The sequence below is a fragment of the Chiroxiphia lanceolata genome, chromosome 6 (genome assembly GCF_009829145.1).
Source record: "Chiroxiphia lanceolata isolate bChiLan1 chromosome 6, bChiLan1.pri, whole genome shotgun sequence".
In the NCBI taxonomy this organism is placed as follows: domain Eukaryota; kingdom Metazoa; phylum Chordata; class Aves; order Passeriformes; family Pipridae; genus Chiroxiphia; species Chiroxiphia lanceolata.
The window spans coordinates 32975436-32987452 of record NC_045642.1 but is presented as its reverse complement, the minus strand read 5'-3'; the positions used below and the strand labels follow the sequence as shown (position 1 = coordinate 32987452).

The window sequence follows — 12017 nt, the reverse complement described above, 5'->3', positions numbered from 1 at the left end:
ACAATCAGTCTACAGTTAACTAGTGGACATTTTGTTGCAAAAACCTTCCATTATGTTTCAGGACTCTAATAGGAAATCACATATTTAAGAATTTTAAATTAACTTCTTATGAATAATAATGATTAAACTTTTCTGCCTTAGTACATTTTCCTATTGGTAAATATATTCCCTTATAATCCTTCATAAATCCAGATATTGTTCATTTTAAATCTGGAAAATCAGAGTTTTAGTTAAATGAGCATGAACTGATTATTTTTTCTTTTAGCAGTTTCCTCTTTGACTCTTTTTATAGTAACAGTGGCTGAAAGAATAGAGAATGAGTGACCCTTTTCAATTTCCATCCTTTTCTTATTTCTAAATTCTCTTCCATTCTTTGCAAAAGACTGTGATACATAGCTCCCAGAAGAGGCACTGAATGAGAGCACTGTAGGTGCAACAGTTTAGTCTGGTCTAATCAGCTATGCTAAGAGACAGGGTTAAGAGACATGGTTGTGAGTAGCATGGTGTTTGCTAGTCACATCCAGTGCACTGGATCTGTTTCTATGAACGAGAATATATTTATTTATATATAAATATATATATATTCATAACTGCAAAGACTACATAGATTGTCATGCCATTTAGGAATGAAAATAAAATGAAGCACTTGAAGAAGAGGCAGGCGAGGACAGGTATGTTCAGCTGACTGGGGATTTAGTTTTTCACTTCAACTATCTAACAAATAACTATAGAGAAGACAGAGCCAGACTTTTCTTAGAAATGCACATCTGAAGAAACAGGAGAAACTGTCACAAGTTTCAGCACAGGAAATTCTCACATGGGATAAGGAAAAATATTCAAGACAGTGATTCAGCACTGGAACAGGTGCCCAGAAACGTGCTGGGATTTCAATCCTCAGATTCAAACCTGAGCAGGCTAAGGCCCTATACAGCCTGATCTAAATACGAAGTTATTCCTGCTCAAAGACTCTGGACCACGGGACCTCCAGAGGTACATGCCAACGCACCAACCTGCATTTCTCTATGATTTTAAGATACTTGTAATGCTTCTGTATAAAAAACCAATGTGAAAACAGCCAACAGAACATTTTAATTTCTCATCTTTTCATGCACAGATTTATTTGCTTCACTTTTAATCTTTTTGTAAATATTGTACAATTTTAAAAAATGGGGTATCCAGAACTTGAAGTTTTGGTGAAATTCTGCTATTTAAATGGGGAAAAGTTGGGACTAACATACTTAAGCAAGACACAGATCTGTGAAGAGCTAGATTAAGAGGTACTCAATGTGAAACCATATCTCCTGCAGTACTGAAATCCAACTGACTATTATATAGCTGATCCATGAAGTCTTGCTTCTATTTCTATTGGTGACCATGAAAGGAAGGGAAAGTAAAAGCTATGTGTTATTACAATGGGATTTGAATGCGGCAATCTCAGAGGAAATTTAATTATTTGTGAGAAATAAAAGTGTGACTCTTGAAAGTACCCAGAGTGGACCTATCTTAGTTTCCATTTTTAACCATTCAATAAATATCTTTGCTCTTTCGGTTGTTAAGGTCAAGAATACTAAAAAGTTATAATCAACATTGCACTAAATGATACAAGACATCTAACACTGCTTTGAGTAATAGAGCAGCATTTAAAAATTTTATGAACTGTATTGCAAAAAAGAGGAATGAGTATGACAGATGGGAACAATCTACCACGCAACTAATTTTGAATAATTAAAATTGTTCAACTTTGGAAAGAGATAGTAAAAGGTTCGTGGTAAAACTTACACAAGTCTATCAAACTTTACTAAAGTGGCTCTCTTTCTGAAAATCTTACGATTATACAATTCAGATATTCTGTGCTTATTCCAGAAGAATATCAACACCAAGAACATCAAGCGGCATTGTGCAAATTAGAAGAGGAATCATGTTTGGTCCCAGGGAAAAAAAAGAGTGAAAATCATTGCCCTAGACAAAGAATAAGATATCTTACAATCTTAAGCAAAGCAAAACTTTTTTTTCCATAACTATACAGATTAATTGGAAAGCTAACACCTGTTAAATGAATAAATGCATTTGCTAATGATACTGTGTAGTATTTTAAAACCTTGGAAATACACCAGCTATCCAGACCTGGAGTGAAAGCCTGAACTTACAGAAAACATTTCTTTTTCCTGTGACATTAAAGTGGAACCAGATTTCACTCTAAAATTTTCATTTCAGTGTTTAATATTGAATTCTCTTTTACTTCTTTCCCCTTAAAAGCCTATATTAAATGCATATTTTTGTTTCTCATTCTTTTTAACCTAAAACGTTTGTGATTATAAAGCTTGCTCTGGAATACATGTTAAAAACCCATTGGATTAAGGTTCTCCAAAAATTTGTTTGACTTCTTGAGTCGAACTTTAGTCTAATCCCTTTAAACTAAAGTTAGTCTGTCCCTTTAAAGTCTAATCTGAACACATAAAAATAGACAATTGTATGGAACTCAATCTGTTTATTAGAAAAGGATGAAAGCATTTATGCTTCATCTCGATTTGAACTTTCGGTTCCACAGAGTCTAGGTATTTCAAACTAGAGGTTTACACCGCTAAGAGATACCACTCACGATAACTCTTATCTTTTCTATGTTAATATCCACGTTAAAAAGACAAATTTGTGTCTTGATAAACTAGTAAAATATATTTTTAAATACTAAATCACAACTACTACGCAAAGTGTCTATCAAAACTGTAATTTCAGTTGCAAGAGGTGATATTTACCTTTTTTTCTAATCATTCTATACAAGTTTCAGAAAAAAAGGTAAGTCACTAACAGGAACATCAGTTCATTCCCTAATGACACACAAGAAACCCCCTCTTTCATTTATTACCTTTGTCTCATCTCACTTACAGGATAATCTGCTTAAGTCTACCTTAGCCAACAAAGTGCGAAATAAATCCAATGTACCCTATAACACAGGCAGCCCCAGTTAATATTGTTCAAATTATTCACATCTGAAGGGCCGCGCCTGTCTGGATAGCTGGGCCCGACGCTTCTCCGGACTTGGTTTCTGCTTTTCACATCTGTTTCAGCTTTAGACTTTCACTGGTATTCTGCCAGCAGCCACAACTTTTTAATGGCTACAATAAACTACAGAGACTCATCAAATCTTTGTTGTACGTGTTAAAATTATAACCTCTTCAATTAAAATTTTGATTTAAAAATTAACTAGAGCAGTAACTGAAGGAAAAAATTTGAAAGGAATGTTTGAAAGAGATAAATTTTTATATGCGTCATTTGTTTAAATATAAGAGAAACTAATCACAGGAATGTTTGTTAGAATTCCGTTGCATATTTCTGAGTGATAAAATACCAACATCTGAAAACACTTCCACAACCTTCTTCATTTCAAATCTGTGCTGTCATTAACTTTATAAGTTAATTGCTTTGGCTGGGTTTCAAATACATCTTTACAAAGAAGAATTATGAAAACAACTGCAACATAACAATTTTTCTAGATTTGCTATAAATACCTACAAAAATTTGTTCTAGAAAACATAAATCAGTGATTAGAAGAAAGCTTGAGTTTTTATTTTAAGAGTTAAAGGGCCTAGCTGCCTGTGTCTTTGCAATGTGGAACAAATATGATATGAATGTCACAGCCTCAATGCAGACCCTGCACGACTAAGATGCATGACAGCAGGACTACATGCTAAAAAAGTACAAGATCAAACACAGATCATGTTTCTGCAAAAACTAGCCCAAAAGAGGGCAGGCCATGGGGCTTACAGGGCCAAGCGATGAGAGGAGATAGAGCACTCACTTATGCCCGGGTCGAACAAACAACAACTGATACTTTCCTACCACTGTTAACCTTTGAAACTATCTTAAAGATGGCAGTGACCTAATCCAGCAATTTCTAACTGTAAGGATAAACTATTTTGTAATGGTTTTCATCACCTTACATTGAAAAAATAATCATTGCGTTCAACTCTGATTTCTAAAAGGACTCTGCCATTCTGATGCAGAGATCTAGATGTAAAAGTTTTTATAGGCTTTTATACAAATTCTCTCCCTAAACTCCATTTTCTACACAAAACTACTGAAAGTAGAAAGAGCAACTTCTTTGTAACAAAGAAAGACAGGCTTAAAATATTCAGTCATCATTTGCTGAATTTATTTTAGAAAGTCATGTGTAGCACAAAATAAAAAGGAAACTGCTTGGAATAGTTAAGAGAACAACCCTTCCTAGTTTATTTCCAGTCAGTACCTTGATTGATAGATGACTTGGGTTTCTGAGCCTCTCTTTTTAATAAACATTTTTAAATGTTTATTTTATGTCCCAGGGTAAAAATATTTTGAACTGGAGATTTCCATTTCCCTTTGCTGTGCCTTGGCAAGCTGTATTTTATTTCTACATTAATAGTATTCAACTCTTTCTTGTAGCTTTTAAATTGCTGTTATACAAGTACTGAAGAAAGTATTTATGTTATGGAACTAACAGATATCTACAGCTAAACACATAGTTCTGGAGAAGTCAGAGGAAAATTCACACATAACTGAAGAAATATTCAGAAAGATTTCTTTAGGGGCCTTTCAATTGTAAAAAGGAAAATTACTTCTCAGGATCTCTACTTTCATTTTTATTAAGTCACAAGTTTAATTTTTTTTTTCTTTCTAATTTATGTGAGTAATTTGTGCCACAGTGTAAAAACTCTAAATGAATCAACACTATAAATCTAATTAGCAATAAGAAAACCTCATAAAGATCACATTTTAAATGGTACTTTGTTGTTAGCAGAACAAATGTGAAAGTTCCCAGCTACCTTCTAGATCTCTCTTCAGTTTCCTTAAGTCTTTTATTAGGTCTTCAAATTTAACTTGGGAGGCCTGGAAAAAATCTTGTGGTTCTGGTAAAGGAAAAATGCTCTTGTCTGTTCCTGCTTCCTAAACAAACAAACAAACAAACAAACAGGTCACTATGAAAATTGAAAGCATTTGCAATGAAATAAATTACTTTTTTTAAAAATTCTCATCTATGAAACTGTATTATAAAACTATAGAAATAGCATATTTTAAATCATTCTTGTTAAAACAACATATATCTCATTCAAGATTAAATACCGACCATTCTGAGTATTGAAACTTCATTTAGATGTTGTAAAGCAAACTGTGCTCAATTTAAACTTTGAAACGAAACTGAACTGACAACATTTCAGTTCATTTTATGTCAATAAAGGTTTAGATAAGGGATTGGAAGTTTCTTAAAAACAGATAACAGGAACGCCTATTTTAAGGCAAGAAGTGTCCTTATGCCAAGAGTTTGTGGTTTTACTCTCTCAATTCATTAAATATACAAATGCTTTATAAGCATAAATTGAAAACCATATTTATATATTGCCTGAAGTACTATACACAGACAAAAATATACAGTTGAAGATTTATGTGGCTAAATAAACCATATGCGTTAATGTCTGTATGGAACTGCTAAGTATATACCTTATTTTTAGCAAAGTAATAAAAAAATTTGGAAGTAAAACAAAACAAACAAATACAAAAAAGAAACAAATAAAAACCCAAAACCAAACAAAAAACCCCAACCAAATAAAAAAACCCACAAACCTCTGAAAAGGTTCAAAGCAGTATCTCCAGTGGAAGTTTAACAAGTAAAATATGTATAAATGGTATTAATATGACATTGCTGTGTATAAGCATATACTAGTGAGTTTAAAACATGCATATACCTGTGCATAGATTTCAAGTCTGTAATAAAAGAAAACTCCCAGGTTGGAGAACTAATTGTTTTTTGAACAGGGAAAAAATAATTTTATTATTATAAATGAGTATTTTTGGGGGGAGAAGTGCAATGGATGACAATTACACTGTGTTAATTTTCTCCCAAGGACGATAAACTGTTTTGTTTTACAGAATTCCTTGAAGTAAAATTACAATATAGTAGAAAATCTGCAGAAATATTAAATATCATTAAGTAAACTGATTAGAAAGCAAAAAAAACCCAAACCAACCCCCAAACACTCCCAAACACCAAACCCAAAACAACAAAAACAAAATCAAAAGACAACAAAAAAGAAGGAAAGCCAAACAAAGAACACCAGTACAGAGCTACATATCTCATGATTACTAACTCATCAATCCAACCACCTTATGTAAGAATTAAAAAAAAAAAAAAGAAGAAAAAATAAGCCATCACATACTTAAAATCAATTATTAGTGACATTTTTATTTAAAATACAATAGTTCAAATTTTCCACTCCATAAGTTTGGTCACTGTTAATATCAAAAAGTTTCATAAATGTAACTCACTCAAAAGCAGCAGTCACCACATCTTCTCCTACATTTCCATCCCTAACTTCATCCCCATCAGCTGACTCACCTATCTTAAAATACCAAGCTGTCCTTGCATTCTGTCATAAGAGTGAAATCATGCTTCTGTCTTCCAACGTAATGACATCACAGAAAATTTTACAACATTACAGTGACCCAGATGTAATAAGACAGGGCTGGAGTGACCACCTGTCCAATGTGCAACAGTCACAGGCAGTTCCCTGCAGTGTAAAATTTTCCAAAGCAAATTTCACACCTATTGAGGTACTCAACTATTATAAGAAAGCTAAAGAAATGGATTTTGTTTTTTCCTTAGAGGTATACTGTGTTCAGATTTAAAAAGCTAATACGATCCCTTTTACAATTTGTTAAAGAAACCTACTTTTGGAGAGGTTGATACAGCAAATGAATCTTTTACCTTATCACAATGGCGTAGGAAATATATGACGACATAATCCACAAGATTAATACCGCTATCCTAGGAAAAAATAAAAAAAATATTAAAAATGTGTGATTTACACTGATTCAAGTAAGCAAAAATGTACTCTATTTTAAAATAAATGTAGTATTATTTTATATTGCTATAAGAAATAGGACTCCCAGTATTTTCAGCCTTAGCATTACTGACCAAAAAAAAATCAATCTTTTACAATTTTGGCTTGATCACACCACCACTGGATCTACAGTTTCTTTTGGTTCTAGATACCAGGTAAAAATACATGCGGTGGGAGAAACTGTCCCCATATTTTATTTAATAATACAAGGCATTACTGAATAATAATATTAACTTGAATAATAATATTAACTTAAATAATAATATTATTTAATAATATTACTCTTGAACTTAATATCAACTAAATATTAAAGTCATCTCAGATATATTAAGGTGAACTGAATTTCTTGCTCCCTCTACTCTCAATCATCTATAATGTAGATCTGAAAGAGGTATAGATACTTTTCGTATTTTATTCCAGATATGAAATATACTAAGAAGTATATTTCATGCCCTGTTACCATACGAATTTTAATTCTCACTTTATGGAATCACCATTTCCATGTTTCTCCATACAATAGTACACAATATTTTATTTTGTTACATGTCATCGGGTCAGCATGGGCCAGATGAACAAAGGAAAAGTCATACATTACAGAGTACCATTCAGTAACATAAAAGAATCATCATATATGGAATTATATCTGAAATGCCTTTGAAATTTTTTGGATGTGTTTTCACATTCTACATTGACAGCTATCAGGGCAAACATTTCTATATGAACAATGTCTGGCTTCCTGTACAGGGCTGTCTCGCTTATATTAGAGCCTGCAGCACATTATATTTTATTAATATCATACACCAGCAAAATTCTTTTAACTAAGTCACTGCTGTCATGCAGACAGAGCCACTCTGCATGTATAATGGTTTTAGAAGACACTGCTGGCAGGTCAAAACAATCTCTATAAAAAGTAACTTTCTAAGATCATGTGACAACAAATGACTTTTATGTAAAATAAGAGATATTTAAAATTGAGTCTTTACCTTAGCTCATGGAATTCAGCTTACTTAGACATAATATTGTTTGCTGGCAATTCACAAGAAGGGAGTAATGGGACATAGGAAGAATATCTTAATGTTCAAATATGCATTTTTTCTCCTTGCAAATATGGTCTACCAATTATCTCTGAGGTTTCATGTCTGCCCGTAGCAGCTGGACCCTTTGAGTTTTTTTGCATTTTGGAGACTAATCTACACTAATAATATATTTATTTTTGCTATCAGGAAACTGTAAATACTATATCTTTTTTTTTTTTTAGCTTTTTTTGCCAAGGAACAAGTTTTATTCAGTTACACTGTATATCAGTGACTACTTTTCATGATGCACAATTTTGGAACAAGCTGGCTAAATTCAGCCACACAGAAAGTCCCAAGTTCTAAGAAGTTTACGGGTAGATGGAAGAGTTAGACTAAAACCATTACTTGTACTGAGAAAAGTCAGGCAAAGCCCCGTTGTTTTACTTTCTCCTTCAAGCCAGCTAGCCAAACAACAAACACGTGAGTAATGGGAAACTGGTTCTAGTTGAACTGCAGCTTGTACTCTGTCTTGTCCATAGAGCAAGACTGGAATGAAAGTGGTCATATGGAACAGCTGAACCACCACAATGAAGAGGAAAGTAAGAATTAGAAACAGAGTCATTTGGGTGGGAAAGCACCTCTATGATTGTTGAGTCCAACCGTAAACTCAGAACTGCCAAGTCCACCACTAGACCATGTTCCTAAGTGCCACATTTACACATCTTTTAAATTCCTCCGGGGATGATCACTCCACCACTTCCCTGGGAAGCCTGTTCCAATGCCCGATAACCCTTTTGGTAAAGAAATTTTTCCTAATATCCAATGTAAATCTTCTCTGACTCAATTTGAGAATGTTTCCTCTCATTCTATCACTTGTTACTTGGGAGAAGTACAACCTCCTTTCAGTTAATTGTAGAGAGCAATAAGGTCTCTCCTGAGCCTTTCCTCCAGGATAAACAACCCCAGCTCCCTCAGCTGCTCTTTATTACATAAGACTTGTGCTTCAGAACTGACACCAGCTTCACTGCTCTTTGGGCATGCTCCAGCACCTCAATGTTTTTAGAAGATAAAAGACTCAAATCCATTGGAAAAGCTTTCATTAATACAGTTGCTCACTGAACAATTCATTAAATATGTTTTTACACTTCATTAATGATGATATTCACAAGTAAAACAAAAAGATCCTAGACATACCACTTTCCTGACGTTGCTTGTCTCACAAATGCATTCTTCTGTACATGAAGCATAACTAGGAACAAATGCTTAAAATCTATCTTTCTTATAGTAAAGAAAGCACTTCAGGTAAGAAAGGAGGAAGAACATGAAAGAAGAGGTTTTTTTCTCATCCTACAAATATGTACCAACAACAGCAGAAAATGTCTCCTATTCTTTGCTGCTTTCTATATCCATGTGGGGTCTAAGAATGTTTTGGTAAAAGAACGACTCTGACCAGTGTTTCCATCGCCTACATTATCTAACACCTCCTCCTCAGCATTACTGAACTAGTAAGAAACAAAGTAACCTCATCTCAAAAGGTGTCTAGAGTTTGATCCTGACTTTGATCCTAGCATGACTAATCAAAAACCAGCTAGTGGTTCTCAATTTTTGACAAAATAATTTACTGCCACTTATAAGCATTTTCTCATGCATGCCATTCAAAATTTGTGTCCTACATCCATTTAACGGACAATTAAAAAAAAAGACTGAAAATATCTTGGTGGGTCTGACACCTCTTTGAAGAAGAATAAAATCCTGCATGTTTTGAATTTATATCCCTTATATACAATTTGTTAGTGTATATGCTACACTGAACCTTTACTGATATTTTGGTTTTGAACATGATTTTTTAAACATTTCTACTCACTCTAAATTAAGAGCACAAAAAACCAATGGGGATAATTACTGCAGAAGATTTCAGCAGTTTATGCTCTCTGATTTCTCCCTGCTCTACTATAATTAAGTCCCTGCTAGTAAAAGAGACACACAGAAGTTCTTTCTCACATAAGATAATTATCCTAGTATTACTGAATAGGAGAAATTAAGAGATTGTGGAAACATGTACATGTGCAGAAGGAGGTGAAAAGTTGGGAGAAAAAACCATGAAAATTGTACAAAGTGCCTTGCTTTTTCCAACAAGAATGATAAGAAATAAAAGATTAACTTTTGAACAGATGACGAAACGAAAAAAGATCACTTGAGAAAAATTATCTTTAATTAAAAATTACTACTTACTCTGCTTTTGACATCCTTTAGTTTGGGGAGTATTTCCAAACCGAATCCATCAGCTTGACCTCGGGTCCTATTCCCGCCATTCATATAATTTCCGAAAGCCAGAATCAAACCCAAAATTTCCTTTACACTTGTCATGTTCAGCAAAGCCTGGAAAATGGACACTGGTCTGTAACTTTCACTGGCAGAAAAATTCTAATTGCTAATATAAGATAGCCTTTTTAAAAATTTTATTTTTGCTAAAGGTTTTGTTTCTTATCTGCTTTTACCTTGGTAGGTAAGGGAAGCTGAAGCTAGTACAATAATCAAGGCTGAGAGAAACATTTATTACACTGTATCTCCCTAAGATACTATGTTAATTAATCTATATGAAACAACTTATATGGCATCGTATACTAAGTTGATGACAAAAAGATTAATGGAAGAAGATTACTAAACATCCTTAGTAGCCTTTAAAAATCTTACAGATGAGGTAGTTTATCATCTGTTTGCATAAGGCACAGTCAAATGTACTATTTTTGCTGTCACTAGGTTAGACTCAGACTGTCATTCAGTCTGCTTCTCACTGGTTGTGGTACTCTAAAATTCAGGCTCCTGGATCCATACTTAATGCAGATATAACAGGGCTAACTAATTGCTATGTCTCAAAACAGAAAACAATTCTAGCAACACAGTGCAGAACTAGTAAATTATTTTCAGTTACATATAAGGACACCTGTCTTGTCAATTGAGAATCTAAGGCCATAGGACTAATCTTTAATTATGTAGCCTTATACACTGGATAAATCAATTGCAGTGTAAACTCCTGAGAAGTAAACTGAGGGTAATACAACTTTCCCTATCTCATACAACACTGATTCCTTTTTTATGTCTCCTTTGGAAAGGAAACATCAAGTAACTATTTTTATTGACAGCAAATCCAAAGGGGTAGAGCATGTGTACTTTGTGGAAGCAAAGCTAATCAAAAGCTAATCTTCAAATTGGAAAAAAATAAAATTAACCGCTCTGCCTAAGATGTTAGACATTTAGGTCACTTTCAGTTTCTCTTAATTCTCATTCTACTTCTCATATTTGGTTATAATTTGACAATCTTGTCTTTAGTCTTTCATAGTATAAAAATATTTGGCAGAGCTTTGTCAGACACTTAAAAAAATCTGCTGTACCAGGGTTAACAGAAATTAATAGATGACAAGCATCTATTGGTATCAACAGTGGTATGCAAAAAAAATAAAGTTTGCAAGGCCCTGTATTAAGCTTGTCTGATATTTAATTTCTTGTTTATGGAGATTATCTATTACATACTTAATATGGAAAGTAATAAAAATCCACCATTCAAATAAAAATAAATTTCTATGTATTGCACAGGGCATCACATGCAATTCCCTTCCCTTTTCCCTCTTCCTTTTGTTCTTATAAGCAGTTATACATTTAATATATTTTTATTTTCCTGAAAAGGTAATAAGGTTCATCTCTTACGGTAAAAAAGAGGCATAAATACTCTAATATATATTTAAGTTTTAATTTAGCTTTCATTAGGACTCACCTTGGAAGCACGAGTTATGATATCTACTTTCCGGTGCACTGATGTTATTCCTTCAGAGAAAACTGACTGAAAGATAATACACTGAGCTCGTTCTGCAAAGTTGGGGATCTGAGATAACTCGTATAAAAATCTGTGGGGAAGAAAGGACTATTCATGAATCTTTATAATTCTTATCTGTGGGGTACATAATGAAGGAAAGCTGCAGTATCATGAAATATATACGCAATCTTTCCTACTTCGAATCAAGTCTGACAGAATTTATAATTGTTATATTATTTCTATTAAGAACGTGCTAAAAATCCTATTAATATCACTAAAAATGCACAACATTAATCATTATCACATCAATCCATTAAC

General features: G+C 33.4%; 1 protein-coding gene across 5 annotated transcripts in view; it reads right to left on the bottom strand.

The window, feature by feature from the left end:
• Positions 1 to 12017, bottom strand: part of FMN1 (formin 1) — a 183245-nt gene that overhangs the window by 44934 nt on the left and 126294 nt on the right. For all 5 annotated transcript variants that reach the window (XM_032691135.1, XM_032691138.1, XM_032691134.1 and 2 more), the window contains 4 exons: positions 11661 to 11790; positions 10121 to 10267; positions 6737 to 6796; positions 4800 to 4920 (listed from right to left, as the gene is read on the bottom strand). In XM_032691135.1, coding sequence (XP_032547026.1) covers positions 4800 to 4920; positions 6737 to 6796; positions 10121 to 10267; positions 11661 to 11790 — 458 coding nt within the window. The remainder of the gene's footprint in view (positions 1 to 4799; positions 4921 to 6736; positions 6797 to 10120; positions 10268 to 11660; positions 11791 to 12017) is intronic.